Below are 15,794 nucleotides of genomic sequence, written 5' to 3'. Positions count from 1 at the left end.
CAATTATAGTTTCAGATCTTCTGTTTGTTTTTGAGACATCTTTGTGATTTTTCTAGAAAATGGTCAGAGTGTCAACATTCAAATGTGTTGGTTTAACTTTATACCTACTTTTTTCTTCTTCTTAAAGGTTTTCTATTTAAAATGCTTAGTTTTAGCTTTCCCTTTCACTCTTAATAATAATTATTCTCTTTATCTCTTATTTCTTCAAGGAAGCAGTTTAGCAGTCTTTGCATCCATTATTATTTTATTAACTTTAAAACATTGCATTTTGTTTTCCTACTCTGTTTTCTTTTGGTTTCTCCCATTGCAGTATGCTCTGGTGTCCTTTTATATTATATTAATATCATTTTCCCCTTCTCTTTTCTCACTCCATGTCCTCAAGAGTTGCATAGTTAGCTTTACTCTTCTCTCTTCTGCCTACCACAAGGTAGGTAATTTATGTTCTATGTTTTCCTGCATTTGCCACTTAACTGCTTCCTCTGAGAATTTCAAGGTTTGTACTACCATGTCTTATTAATATAGAGAACTTATTAATATATAGATTCATTGTTGGGAGATTGTGGAGGAGCTCTCTCGTTACTAATGCTTTTACAATTTCCTTAAAATATATAACAGCTTAGAATGTTTTTGTGATATGATTGTGATCATATGCCTTGTATACTTGTCAAGAATGTATGTGACTTAATGGTAGCATGTTATTTTGATGTTCAAGTATTTTACATTCCTTTTTCATAATTTTTTTGCTTCATCTTATTATTTTCTGAGAAAGGTATACTAAAGTATCATGCTATGAATTGAGCAGCTTCTTTTTTTTTTTTTTTTTTTAATTTGGAAGGCTTGGCCTTGTATTTAGAGGTTGCTCTTAGGTGCATAGAGATTCAAGTGGTTAAATTTTCTTGTTGAATTTTTTTGTTTCATTATTCTGTAGTTAGTAGATTAATTGCTATTTGTCACTTTAATTTAAATGTTTTTAGACTTCTTTTCTCACCATTGCTCTATCTTTTCTATTTACTCTTCCTCTATTTCTCCTACCTTCTGACTCAAGCTGATAAGCTCTTTAGAAGATTACTCAGTGAAGCTCTTTGAGAGTAAATTTTATTCTTTTCTCCAGTATATATGTCTTTCCTTTGTCTTTAACCTCAGTGATTTTTTTAAGCTCAAGCTGTCCACCTTGTCAGATGCATTTCTCATCACTCTGAAGATGTTGTTTTATTGTTGAACCACCTTACTTAAAAAAATTGTTATTATAAAGGTGATGTCCAGAGGGATTATAGTTACATAAGTCAGGTAATGAGTACATTTCTTTTTGGACAGTGTCACTCCTTCCCTCACTCTCTCCCCATTTTTCCCTTCCATCTCATCTACCAGTTGTCATTTTCATTATATCATTGCTGCATTTGTTTACCCTTTGTCCCTCCATTTCTGTTTCCCATTATATTCCCCAAGACAAATAATGAACATACCAAATAAAAAGGGAAAAAAAGCAAAAACAGCAAAAAAGAAAACATCTTGTTTTCATTTCCTAGAGTTCATTTCAATAAATATTATATTGTATGATCAGATGCACATAGACATTGACCCTTTCTTATGGCCTTCCCTTTGAGAAGTCACTACTTCAAATTCTCTCTTGTATCTTGTAGTTTTAGTGTGACTTGTTTAAGTTTGTATTTAGTTTTATATGTCTCATTGAGGCTTGGTATATCTGTGAGAACTGGTATCTGGAAAGTTCTTAGCAATGATCTTTTCAGTGTTTTCCTTTCCCACATCCCATTTTCCTTCTATAAATGTACATTGGACTTAAACATTTTTCTGCATTTCTTATTTACTCTTTCAATATTTTTCTTTATTTTGATTGAATTGACAGGCAATGTTCTTGTCAATTATCTCTTCATTGTGTACAGTCCAGAATTTAAGCTTACCAAAAGTCTTTTCTTAACTTGAAAAAAGTTGAAATCTATAGAAAAGTTGAAAGAATTGTGTAATAAACACTTACGTACCTTTCACCTAAATCCAGCAGCGGCTTAATATTTAGTCATATTAGTTTTTTGCTTTCACCTTTCCTCCTCTATAATATATACTGTGTGTTTATATATACACGGATTTGCATGAAACTGAGTAACTCAGTTTCCTGGCATTTCATTCGTAATACTTCAGCTTATATCTCATAAGGACATGCACATTCTACCACATAGCCACAGTGCCATTATCACACACGAGAAATTGCACATTGCATACTTACATCATGTAATATGGAGCCCTGAGAAAATTTGTCTTAGATGTCTCCCAAATGATCTTTGAAGCTTTACTTTTTCAACTCGAGGTGCATTCCGAGTTTACTCACTTTATTGATTGATATGGCTCTCTGGTCTCAAATTTTTAGTTTTCAAGTTCTGTAAGATTGTAGGCTTGGGAAGGGGCTGGGAGTTTGGCCTAGTCAGAGAGTGTTTGCCTAGCATGAATGAAGATCTGGGTTTGATTCCTTAGTATCACATACAGAAAAAAAAAAAGCTGGCTTAAGTGGTAGAGCTCTAGCCTTGAGAAAATCCAAGGACAGTGCTCAGGCTCTCAGCTAAGCCCAGGACTGGCCAAAAAAAAAAAAAAAAAAAAAAAAAAAAATGTAGGCTTGGGGGCTGGGAGTTTGGCCTAGTGGTAGAGTGCTTGCCTAGAACACACGAAGCCCTGGATTCGATTCCTTGGTACATAGAAAAAGCCAGAAGTATTGCTGAAGCTCAAGTAGTAGAGCACTGGCCTTGAGAAAGCCCAAGGACAGTGTTCAGGGCCTGAGTTCAAGCCCAGGACTGGCAAGCAAAAAAAGAGAGATGGGGGGGGGAAGGGAGAAGGGGAATGTAGGCTTGTTGTCTTCTATAAATGCCCATATTCTAAATTTGTAGGTTTGTTTTATTTGACAAAGGCAATGTGTAATGTATACACTTCCCATTATATCCCACCAGGAACCTGTGATGTCAGTTTGTTTTATTTTTGGTAATGCTAAAGTGAATCATTCTGTGAAGATGATTTGTGTTACTCCATTACTGTAAAGATAAGTTTCCCTTTTGTAATTAATTAATAATCTGTAATTTTGAACCATGTGAATGTCCTGTTCCTAAATTCTTTAATTCAGTGGTATTAGCATTCCATTGATGATCTTGTCCTATATAAATGATTACAATAGTATTAAGTGGTGATTTTTAATGTCATTTTTCTTAAGCATTAATTAGTTGGCTGTGTTCTATAGGGAAACATTTTCCTATTCTTTCTCTCCCTCTTGCCTTTTCACATCCTCCCTCCCCACTTTCTCCATTAGGAGCAGACTTGTGGACCCCTTCCAGTAGGTTGTCTTATCATCTGTCACCATGTGATGTGTGCACATTTAATTACTGTAGTTACTGAATTTACTCTTCAAAGCTGCTGTTGCTCTCTCATAGTTGTTTCTTTTCTTATAATTTGCATGCCTTTAAAAACATTAACCTGATTGCTTCAATTTACAGTATGTCTTAGATTGTTGCTCTGTTATCTCAAGTTCTTGAGTGTCTTATTTTCTGTGTCTGCTAGCTTTGACTCAGGGTATATCAGTCACTTCCTCCTGTGTTTAAGAGCTTGTTACTTTAAGCATACATTCAATAGGACTTAAAACACTTTACTTCTGTTAGGTATGCTGTTTGTTAATTTCTGATATTCTAGATTTGTAGGCTGTATGATTGATGGTCAGGCTAAGCTCCATTGATGCCAGCATCTGGTATTTCATCAAGGATGATGGTTGGTCACTACCTTCATTTTCACAGGACACCTTTCCTCTGGAACCCATAAATAATCTAGCCAGTGTCCAGTGCAGATAGAGGATGGAGCTGTTGGCTCCTGTGTGTTGTGTTAAGGGTTAGTGAATGACTACTCAGGGTCATTTATTGCAAGAGCAGTATGTACCTTCCTTATGATCATTCCTGGAACACATCACTCCTTTAGGGCTTTGCACCTGGCCTGGCGTGGGTGAAAGAACTGCTGCTTCCAGAAGACAAGTGGCTTACCCAGGGCTAAACAGGAGGAGTAGGAGGAATAAGAACCCAGGGCTCTTGATGAATCTGCCAAGCCAGGATTTAGTCAGGCATTGATTTAAGTCCAGGCCTTGTGTACCTTGAACCCAAGGCCCAGCCTTAGCCTCTCTTCGTGGGGCAGGAAAGGAAGTGGAGTATGAGGTGGACGCCTCGGGCAGAGCAGGAAGGCTGGTGTCTGCCGCCAGCCCCCTTGGATTTATTAGATATGCACATTGTCACATGTCCCTGGGTTATCAACACAATGGCACTTTGAGAATGCATTTTGAAGCCCTCGATTTATCTTTCTGTCATTGTTCATAGTAGTTTTCACTCAAAGGCAAGAACATGCTTTTGAACTGACCTTTTAAACTTTGCATTTCGTTGGCCACAAAGGGGCACATGAAAGGAACAATCGCACATTCTCCATGTGTGAGCACACTGAGGTCTCCTTTGGTGAGAGATCTAGGGGAAACAGGCACCAAGTTTCTAAGCTGCTTCTGCAGCTGATGGCTGGCCCTCTGGGGGGAAGTCCTGTGATCAGGGAGAGGTCCTGCTCTTCCCCTACTGCAGGCACCATCCCCCCCTCACCATACCTGAGGCCATTTGCCTGCCTTGGAAGCTAGTGACACTTCAGGGACTGGTCTTTATCCCATGTTTTCCAGGAAGTCTCTGGGTTCACACCTCATTATGTGTCTGTTTACACATCTGGAGGTCTTCCAGGCAGGAAAGTGGGCCTGCCAGAGGGCTTCACTGCTGGGTGATGGAGGAATGAATGAAGGCCTGAATGAAGGTGTGTTTTCAGTTGGGCTTTGGGGGATTAGACTGTTCCAGGTAGAGTGAGCAGCCTGTGAAAAGATGCAGTCCTACCTGTCCACTGTGAGGGTTCATAGCAGATGAGGCTGTGAGGGCCAAGCTGTGGAGAACCTGCAAGGCAGCCGACTGGGCTGGATTTCATTCCATAAGGCTATTGCCATTATATTTGGAGTCATTGCTTGAGTTTCATTCCTGTGCTACCACTTAGTTGTTGTGTAATGCTGGAGAAATTATTAAACCTCTCTGACTTGGTATAATAACTGCTTTGGAAGGCTGTTTGGAGAAGCAGATGATGTTTGAGTTTTGCAAGGCACCTAGTACAATGCCTGGTTAGTCTAAGAAGCCAGAAGGAATTTGTTCTTGTTACTGTTATAAATGTGGTATTGTTGATGGTGACCAAAACAAATTACAGCCAGGCAACAGTCATGCCAGACTTGCTTTGCAGAGCAATGATGTGTGAAGGTGGGAGAGGGCCAGGGGACCATGCTGGAGGTCAGGAAATCCTTAGGACATCATTAAGACACTCAAGGTGAAAGGAGAGAGGCAGAGAAGAAGTGCTCATTTGTGACACCAGCAGACTTGGATATCCTGAGATGTTTGGCTTCTGCTGTCCTCTACTGAAATGGCACAGCAGTGGGAAGGAGCCTAACATAGGACAGTGACAGAGACAGAGGGAGGTCCTCAGCTGTGCTATGGAGCGGGTGGGCTGGGAAAATCCTGGCACAATGAGGCTACTGTGAAAGTGCAGCTCAGTTCTTCCTCCTAGTGTGTTGGGTTTTTAGAGTGATGACCCTTCCCTACTTTTCCCTGTGTATCTTAGCCTACTTTCTAGTGCATCCCTGTACCCTGCTCCCCCCACAAACACCCACAGGATCCTAGTGATATCAGACTAGGGATTTGGGCTTTGAATGGAGGTTAGCAGCCTGAGGAGGGAGAAGATGAGTAGGAAAAGGAGGAGCAGGCCTAGGAAGGGGTTGGATGATAAGGAGCACTGTGTTGGAGGAGGAGGAAGAGGAGGGTGAAGAAGAGAAGGAAAAGGAAGACGAAAAGGAGAAGGAGAACGAGGAGGTAGAGGGATAGGAGGGGATGGAGGGGGAGGGAGTATTGTTTTGTAGAGTCCGAATCTGTGTGCACTCTTGGTTGAGTACTGCACGTCCTCCATGATCTTCCATTCACGGCTATCACACATCCTCAAGAGGAAGCCAGCTCAGTAGGGTGCGCCCTGCAAGACTACGATTGTTACTTCAGTCATATTTCATCCCGCAAGGATGTTGGAGGAAAATATATTTCAATGCCACCTTCAAAAGAGCTGTCATTTTGAACATAGTAAATGGGTGTTTAGAGAGTGATATAATGTTGTTACTTTGAATGTATTCTTTTTTAAAAAATTTGATCTGTTTTTTATTTATTTTTAAGTTTTTATTGTTGGGGTAATGTATAGAAGGCTTACAGTTACATTCCCAGGTAGTAGGTGCATTATTTCTCACACATTGATACCCCTTCTTTTGGTTTTTGTCCCCATTTCTCTCCCCCCACCTCCTCCCATTGAATACATTCATTTAAAAAATGATTTTCCTTTAGTTTGGATTGATTCATGCTGGAGGCAAACTAAGGGGAGCTTCCACACAAGTGCAAGACACTCTGCATGTATGCACCTTCATTTACAAATCAGAATCACAGAAACTGTTTCTTATGTAACAAAAAGTTATAGGCCAGGTTTCCTTAAACATGTTATAGTTTAGAAATCTCTATTTATAAATGGCCACTGGTGACTTCACAAGAAGCTCAGAGAAATAGAGAACTCATAGAAATGAGATGGAAGTGTTCTGTGTAATGATTCTGAGGATTATCTCTCTAAGACATAGGCATCAATGAAATGTGTTGACATTTGGTGCTTAAAAAGTGTAAACCCCAAGGTCTTCTGTTCTCAATTAGCATGTATATATGTGAGAATAGAGCCCCAGCAGACACTTCCAAGGCTGTTTGGTGTCACCCATGTAGAGGAGCCTGTGGCTGAGAGGGGTGAGCTGCTGAGTTACACACTATGGCAAGACTGGCACTGGGAAGAACTCAACTCCTGACCCTCTCTCAGCTCCCCTCACCCTCCTAGGCTATTCAGGTTTCTCTGCCATTCTCCCCTGGTACACTGACATTTTATTTTATTTTCCAGGAATGATCGATTGGTGTCTGGCAAGATGGATGATGAACTGGGTGCACTTCAGCTTGGTAGGTGTGAGCTCTTGGGGAGTGGCAGGGTTCCTTCTTGGCTGGGAAGGATGCTTTTCTTCCATCTGACCTCAGAAATCAGGGGCAGGCCCCTGTCCTATTGATGTCTTCTCTAAGCCTGCCTTGCTGTCTTGGACAGATCCTTGGAGAAGGATTGATAATTTCTGGTCTCCTCCCTGGCAGTCCTTTCTCCATTTGGAGTTGCTCTTAGGGCCATTTAGAGCCAATGAAGGTTTACAGAGACAGTTGTAGACCACAGTATTAGCATAGCTGTGCTTGGGGAGTCCTGTCCTTTAAAGAGTGTCTGGTTGAAGTATAAGGTACACAGTAAAGCTGGGTGCTGTGGCTCACCCCTGTAATCCTAGCTACTCAGGAGGCTGAGATCTGAGGATCAAGGTTCAAAGCCAGCCCGGGCACAAAAGGACCTGAGACTTTTATTTCCAGTTAACCTCCAGAAAACGGGAAGTGGGGCTTGGCTCAAGAGTAGGGTGGTAGCCTTGAGCTGAAGAGCTCAGGGACTGTGTCCAGGCTGAGTTCAAGCCCCATGACCCACAAAACAACAACAACAAAATAAACAGTGAAATGTGCAGGTGAATTTACCCTGAAAGCCATTTTGTAAGTGCTCTCTTGGAACAAGGCATAGAACTTGCTTTTCTGCTCTGGTTTTGGAGCAGTTTTTCTCCATATAGTTCTCTGTTTCTGGAGAAACAAAAAAGTCAGAACCAAGAGTGGACCAAGGGTTGTGGCCAAAGGCTAGATGTGTGAGTGTATGAGGGGAGACTTGAGGGCTCTGAGCATTTGTTCCTCTAGAAGCCAGCCACCACCTGTTGGACCTTCCCAGCATGAAGGAGCATTCTCATCCTTTCTTCCTGCCTTAAGCATTCCTTTCAAGTAGCAAGAAGAAAGTGTGGTCCCCTCAAGTGAGCATGTAGCTTCTGTGAATGAGATGATCTGGGCTGCTTTGATCGGTATGAAAGCCAGCAGCCCTGCACAGGGAGGCAAGACTTATTTATAATGCTCAACTAACTTCAGAGGCCTAAGAGCCTCAGTCCAAATCCCCAGGAATGACGGTGGGGGCTATCAGCCTTCCCCAGGAAGGGTAGGTTTCTGTACATGGCTATACCGAGTGAAGGATGGAGCCAGGAAGCCCTGGCATCCAAGATCTTCTGGGAGGCACTGCGCTTGAAGATTTTCCAATGAAAATGGAAAGTGCCAATGAAAGGTGCTTGCGTTTGGACATGAAGCAAAGCAGTTCCTGGCCTTCAGAACAGGAGCGCTTCTCTTGGAAGGAAGGCTTTTAGTGATTCTCAGAAGCCAGCTATTTGAAGTGCATGTGCACATTTTCTGGAAGAAAGCAGACCCCTTTCCGCTAGCACAGCTAATGTTTTATGAAAGGATAGGGAGATGGAGGATAAGAGACTTTGGGACCCACTCACTGTAGCAGTCAACGGGAGAGAAAAAAGAGAAGTCTGTGGGGAGAGACACAATGGCAGCTCAGAAATAAGATACAAACTTAGGTGACACAATATCATTTCTTGCTTTCTCTGACCACACTTGAAGTGAAGTGCAATCACTGCAATTTTTTCCTCCAAAGGCTACATAAAATTCTCTGTGTGACACAAATTCCTTGCCTCTTTCCAACCAGACATTCATGTGAGGACCTTAAAAATAGCATTCTGAACCACTGGCATTGTAGACAGTTTTGTCTGCTTGGCTAACATTATTCTGGAGCAATGTGTTTTTCCTTGGCATGCCAGCCTCACCACATCTGGACCCAAGACCTGTTCTTTGGTCTAGAACTAGCTCCTTGCATATAGCCAGGTCCTCCTTGCAGAAATCATCCTCCCTTGGCTGCTTGCTTCATGGAGCCCCTCATGTCTGTGTGTCACAGACTTCAGTCTCCCTCCCTGACTTACTTCATGGGCTGAACAGAGCAAGTCACAGACCCTGCTTAGCCTGACAACAGTGGAATAAGCCGAGGACTCAAATAGACTGAAACACTGTCTCTCCTATGCTTCTGAGATAGTCTGACCCAAGCAGCATAAGTTGTTCCTCAGGTCTGCTGGCATCACTCAGGGAGCTCAGGGAGTTTTGCCCCATTATCTGGGGGCCTTAGATATATTCTTTTCTTCCCTGCCAAAACTCTCAGTATGGACCTTTGCAAACCTACTTATCAGCCGTCTTCATTTTCTTTTTTCTTTAGCTTCCTCCAGCTCTCATCTAAGAGCTATATCTGTGTGTGTGTGTGTTCCTACACAGAGTGTAGTATTGTTTAATGCACATGCATTTTTACTCAGTATTTTATTAAAATACCTCAAATGATATCCTGTTCTTTCTGCCTGTGCCATGTTTTCAAAATCCATTCATGTCACTAGGTGGACATCTAAACTACTATTTCAGGTTTTGTTTTTGTTTTTGTTTTTTTGGTAAAGCCATGGTCACAGAGCAGTATTTTTTGACATGTTTAAGAAATGCTCTCATTTAAGTTCAACTTCTTATTTATAGTCCAGACTTTCTCAACACCCCCTCTTTTTTTTAAAAACAGCCCAAAGGCAGAATCTGCTCCTCATTCAGTGAACTGGGCCTTAGGAATTTGCCTTATGCTGAGGCTGACTCCCCCAGAGAGAAAGGGAAGTAGTAGAGTAAGATATAAGCTGTGTTCTGGGGGTGTTGGCTCCACCCCTTTGCCATGCTCTGGTTCTGGGATCTGCTGCTGTTGGCTTTATTAGCACAATGGGAGGATGTTGTTTTCCGCCCAGTTCTTTACCCGTGTGCTTTGGGAGATTCAGTGGCAGAAGGTAGAAGGGTAAGCAGGGATCTGGGCCAGTTGAAAAGTTGAAGGTGTTGTTTCAGAGGACTCTATAGGACTGCAAGAGGACCCATCCAGTCTATGGTCTTGCATTCTTTCTAGCTGGAGGTGGGCAGAGTGGCTGGGTGACTTGCAGTCAGCCCTGGGTTGTATCGTGACTGTGTCACCTCTCCTTCACCCTGACAGTTACTTCACTTGTCCTCAGCTACAGATGGTGTGAGGGTAATTATGTTGCTGTGGAGGTTGGTGACAAAATCCAAAGCATCAGTAAATATCAGTCACAGTACTAAGAAACGAGACTTGGGGGTTGGAAATGTGGTTCACTTGGTAGAAGATTAGCCAGTAAGTGAAATTGACAGGTATTGAAATTGACAGGTACTGAGTTCTAGTCCCAGTCTGAAACCTAAAAAAATAAAAGAAAAATGAGCCTGCTGTCAGGGTGACAGACTTGTGTATTTTGTCTGTCCACCTTCTGTGAAGAAATGCTTCATGGCTTACAAGGGGGTGTGATTCACTCCACATGTGACATTTTCTAGAGGACCAGCCATGAACATTCCTGAGGCACCATGAATGAGGGTCTGTTAGGGAGCAGGGTTCCTTTTGACCTGCAAATTTCTTCCCTCTGTTAGAGCCTTGGCTGCTGCAGAGTGGGGTCTAGGGTAATATGGAAGTACCTGCCTCTCACCCAAACTTTTCCCAACTTCTTGGTGTCTATTGTGTTAATAACTTTCCTGGTCTATTCTCTGCAAGTCATCCAATAATCATCTTGTTCTTGTTTTTCAGAGGACATAGAGGATGAATTGGTGAGGGAAGAAGTCATTCTGTCCCCTGGCCCATCATTGCTAAGATTGCGAATAGCATCAGAGCCAATTGACCTTACATTGGCAAAGGTAGGTACAGCTCAGAAGTATAAGGAAAATGATGCATCAAATACATTCCAATGTGGATGAGGTCACTGTGATATTTTGGTCCAGTCTTTCTCATTGTAATCTCTTAGTCATGGTTGAAATTGAAATCTGGGTGTGATTTAGAAAAAAAATCCTGAACTGAGGGTCAGGAAACCATTTGTGTTCTAGCTTCTCCCTTTCCCTCCATGGGATAGGGGTGAACTGAGGAGGCTGTTCCCCCCGCTTACCCAGATATTGCAGAGCTACCTCAGCATAGCTCTAATTGGCACTGCCAGCCAGCAGTAGGAGTGAGATAGTTATCACTGAGGCCTGGTCTGCTCTGCTCTGGGCTTCCAGACTAGCTTCCGCTCACCACAGCAAGGGAATGATAGGAAGATTGGCATTTTTTTCACTCACACCCGTTTGTTCCTGTGGCTTTCTGGATGGGCCATGGCCATAGGACACAGGGACCAGGTTCTCATTCATGAAAGATTCCATAGCAGAGGGTCCTGGGATACCAGTGGGATGTGGGAGACAGGGGCAGGGTGAGGGGGCGCAGCTACTCAGGTGTCAGGCTGATTGCTCTCTTCCCTTGGTTGGAAGATCCTTCAACATGGAGTGCCATTCCTGAAGTCTTCTAGCAGTCTTTCTACTAGGACCAGGAGGAGAGATGGAAGCTCTGGAGACATTTCCCTTGACACACATCAAGAAGGACAAGATTTTTCTAGAATGTTCCTGTTTTTCACCCACTTCTTCCTCTAATTTGCTTCCCTGTTTCAAGCCACAGAGGTTTACGCACATTTGAGAGACCCCAAAGTGAGGATTGTATGCTCTGCCTATCTGGTGTCATAGGTTGTAGCTCTTTGTAGAGAGCACTCCTTTTTGGAGATTGGCTCTTGGAGGTCTCAGTGACCACTAGCAAGAGTGGTGGGAGAAAGCAAGGACCATGGAGAGGAGAGCAGAAGATAGGAGAGGAGAGGGCTCAGAGCATCTGAGGATTCAGAGCCAGTTTTCTAGGCTCTTGTCTACACTGTGCCAATTCCAGAGCTGTCAGCCTGTGACTAGAAGATAGAGATGGAATTCATCAAGAAAACCTAAATCTATGTGGTTTCTCAGCTCTTGGGAAATCTATTTCAAACACCTGCATGATTATGTTAAGAGGGAAACAGCCCTAACGGATGGCTTGGCTATGTTCCATCAGTCACCTTTCTTTTTTGGCCAATTCTGAGGCTTGAACTCAGGCCTGGACATTGATCCTTAGCTCATTTAGTTAAGGCTAATACTCTCCCACTTGAGTCACATGTCCACTACTGGATTTTTGGTGATTAATTGGAGGTGAGTGTCATAGACTTTGCTGCTTAGGCTGGCATCCTGAGTAGCATTACAGATACGAGCCACCTGGGCCTGGAAAGCCTACTTTTTTTTTTTTTTTTTTTGCCAGTCCTGGGCCTTTAACTCAGGGCCTGGGCACTATCCTTGGGCTTTCTCAAGGCTAGAACTCTGCCATTTGAGCCACAGCACCATTTCTGGCTTTTTTCTACTATGTATGTGGTACTGAGGAATTGAACCCAGATTTTCATGCCTGATTGGCAAGCACTCTACCACTAGGCTAACCTCCCGGCCCCTGGAAAGCCTACTTTTTAATGACATGGGACGGATGCTTCTGTTACAGACATTTCTTCATATTAAAGGAAAAGAAAGAGAAGAATCTATTCGAGTGTAAAATAGAAGAGTAGGCCTGGTCTGTTTAAAAGGCTCAAGATAAACAGGTCCAGGGTGGAAGCTGTCAAGTCCACCTGGTGGTCCTGAGGCTCACTTGGAGCTTCTGTGTATAACCAGGGCCAGGCATGCAGCCTACCATGAATGTGCTGATGGAGAGCTGCCTGCTGGTCTGAGGCCCTATGGGGAGGTTGGCATTCATGAGGCTTTGGGGGGTGGGCGGTGAACAGTCAGCTCAACATCACCTAGAAATCTAGGAAGAAAGGAGACACTGTTGTGGGAGACTCTCTCTCCCAGTAGTAGTGTTCAGGCAGGGTTCATGGGGTCACTTTGAGTGTTCATTTTGAGTTCATGGGTCACTCATAGGTTATTTTGGAGAAGGGATTTTTCTCTGTGAAGAGCTAGAACACATACTTTGAACTTTGCTTTATGGTGTCTATTGCAACTATTCACCTCTGCTGGGATGTAAAAAGCACCCATAAACAAAATGTAAACAAATGGACATTGTTATATGCTAATAAAATTTTATTTACACAAATAGGTTGAGGTTAGGATGCCATCTCATACCAGAGTACTGGTGGTTTTCTTTTCTTGTCTTTTTTTTTTTTAGGTTAGTCATGGGACTTGAACTCTGGGTCTGGGCGTTGTCCCTTAGCTCTTCAACTCAAGGCTACCACCCTACTCTTTGAGCCACAGTGCCACTTCCAGTTTTCTGGTGGTTAATTGGAGATAAGAGTTTCATGGACTTAGTGCCTGGGCAAGCTTTGAACTGCAATCCTCAGATCTCAGCTTCCTGAGTAGCTGGACTATAGACGTGAGATACCATGCCTGGCTCAGAGTACTGATTCTTAAGCCTGACTATAAAGTGAACCACTACTGATAGTGGTGCTAGGAATTCTACTTAGTGACTGAGCCATTGCCTAGCATGTACAGGGCCCTTAGTTTGACATGTGCAGTGCTAAGGAGCATTGCAGAAAAACAACAGAATAAAACAATACAAAAACAACAACCCGGGTCTCTGATACCCAGGTCTCGCCCTCAGGAATTTGGATTTATTGGCCTGGCCTATGGCCCAAGCATCAGGATTATTTTTAAGAGCTTTCAAAGATGTTGGCCCATCTCAGTTCAGGCTGGTCTTGTCTGCAGGAGTTTCAGACCCTCAAGGTCAGATTTCTGTGCTCTCAAATATGAAAAGAATGGCCTTGCAAAATAGAGAAAAGATACCCTGCCAGAAAGGGCATGGTCTTGTTAGAACTTAAAACAACTCCAGCAGGTTGTGCCCATGAGAAAACAGTAAGACTCTTTCTTTCTGCAGGAAGTGAAGACCCTTCTGTTTGGCTCTGCTTTTTGCTGTTTCAATGAAGAGTGGAAGCTTCAAAGTTTTTCCTTTAATGACACTGCCTCACTAAAATACGGCATTGTGCAGAACAAGGCAAGTGTCTCTTGGAGCCTCTGGAGGACTTGCTCCAGGCTGTTGTGCATCACACTGGGGCAGGTTCCTTTGTTATAAACACATCAAGCATCCATGGAGCTGTCTAGGGCTGTCCCATGTCTTCTGAGTTGTCATTCTGCTCAGGCTCTTCATGTGGGGTCGGGGTGGAGATGGTGTATTAGAGTCTTCGTGTGTGGATGGTGGGGTGAGGGGTGGAGATGGTGTATTAGGTCTTCATGTAGAGTAAGGGGTGAAGATGGTGTTATCAGGATTGTCATGTGTGTGTCGAGGGGAGGGAGGAATGGAGATGGTGTATTCAAATCCCCCTGCAGGATGGTGGGCTCTTGGTGATGGGATGAAGGTGGCTCTTGAGTGTCCATGTGACATTGAAGCATCTGGTAAATAGCCTGGGATTTCACTGGTGTGGCTGGAACAGGCTCTAGTCAAATGTGGCGTGAGTGAGGGCAACTTTTGGAAGTTGAGAGGTTGCAAGGAGAGTTTGAAGTATCGAGGGTATAAAGCAGAAGCTGGAGGTGGTGGCTATGTTTGCAGCCTCCTGCTTCTTAAAATAGGCTCACTGATGGCCTTGAGGCCTGCCAGGTGTGGATAAAGGGGCAGCTGACAGAGCAGGGCAACACTATCAGATTCAGTTCTCAAGCTCCGGGCCTCCTCTGCCTTGTGGCCCAAGGGTGGGCTGAGGATCGCTAATCTGTCCTGGGAACCCAGTGCAGCCACTCCTTGTTCACTGACCACTGCCCCCTGGGGAACCCAGAGTAGCTTCTCCTTGTGACTAACTAACCACTGCCCCTGGGGCGTCCAGTGCCCCTTCTCGTACACTACCTCTTGAGCCCCTCTGGCTTTCCCTGGTCCTGGGGCCAGCCCTGTGCTAAGTCCCATGAGACCTACAGAGAGGAACCCTTTAGTCCTCCTTCCTGTTACTGGGTAGGAGGGGACACAAGCATCTGGTAGAGTCCTGATGTGGCCCACAAGCTGGGCCAGATCAAGAGGGAAGGCATTCTCTAGCTCCAGAAAAATCCCCATGCCTGTACACACATTATCAGAAGCTATAAGAGAGTGGGAGAGCTCTTTCTAGAGGAGGAGGCTTTCAGAGTCAGATAATTACCACCCTTAGGCTGTATACTCTGAAATATTTCCCTCGGGTGATGGGAAACTTGATACCTCCGGCTTCACTCTGCTTCCACAAAGAATTGCAAACTGACCTTGATACCTCTTTAGGGTTCAGGGTTAGTGTGGGACAGAGTCCCATGGTCCACAGAGAACCTTTTGGGCAAGGGAGAAGAGCAGTGAAGCTCAGTCCTGTATTCTGGGCCTGGAGGTGAAGCAGACTGTGTGCATTCCTGGTGACATGTGTTGTCCTCTGTAGGGTGGCCCCTGTGGGGTGCTGGCTGCTGTCCAAAGCTGTGTGCTACAAAAACTCCTGTTTGAAGGAGAGAGTGGAGCCACTCGTCCTCGGTAAGTCTTCCTTTCCAAGGGTTGTCCAGAGTGTCCAGAACAAACAAGCAAGGAAGTGTATACATTCCTTTTACTTCCTGTCTCCTGAGGTCAAAAAAGGAAAGGGTCATGGTGCAGGCCTGTTAGATGGAAGATGAGGCAGGTGTGTGTCTGGGGCTAGGAGAGCTAGTAAGTGCTGCTCCAGCTTGAACACAGTTTCTGCACACCACCACCATGGAAGCCTCTGCTGCTGCTTCAGAAAGCACCAGGCTGACTGTCCCTTCCACACCCATGTCTACCTGTTGCTCTCTGACAATCTCCAGAGCCTCCTGTCTTCCTGTTATCTCTCCTCTGCTAGCAGTGAGAACCATACATTCCAGCTGGTCCAATAACACATAGCTTCCTCCTGAAACCATGTATTTTCCATC

The 15,794-nt window shown here is 43.9% G+C and overlaps 1 protein-coding gene across 2 annotated transcripts in view; it reads left to right on the top strand.

Annotated features, from left to right (window-relative positions):
• Mindy4 (MINDY lysine 48 deubiquitinase 4) overlaps nt 1-15,794 on the top strand; it is an 80,636-nt gene that overhangs the window by 32,466 nt on the left and 32,376 nt on the right. For both annotated transcript variants that reach the window (XR_016535496.1, XM_090332690.1), the window contains exons 6-9: nt 7,012-7,067; nt 10,660-10,766; nt 13,798-13,914; nt 15,299-15,387. Coding sequence is in view for 1 of the 2 variants with exons in the window: in XM_090332690.1 (XP_090188816.1) it covers nt 7,012-7,067; nt 10,660-10,766; nt 13,798-13,914; nt 15,299-15,387 (369 nt within the window). In the remaining variant the exon portion in view is untranslated. The remainder of the gene's footprint in view (nt 1-7,011; nt 7,068-10,659; nt 10,767-13,797; nt 13,915-15,298; nt 15,388-15,794) is intronic.

This window comes from Megascapheus bottae, chromosome 5 (assembly GCF_031878675.1).
Source record: "Megascapheus bottae isolate mThoBot1 chromosome 5, mThoBot2.hap1, whole genome shotgun sequence".
Lineage (NCBI taxonomy): Eukaryota > Metazoa > Chordata > Mammalia > Rodentia > Geomyidae > Megascapheus > Megascapheus bottae.
Note: the sequence above shows the minus strand (reverse complement) of the source record. Positions and strands in the feature narration are given on the sequence as shown.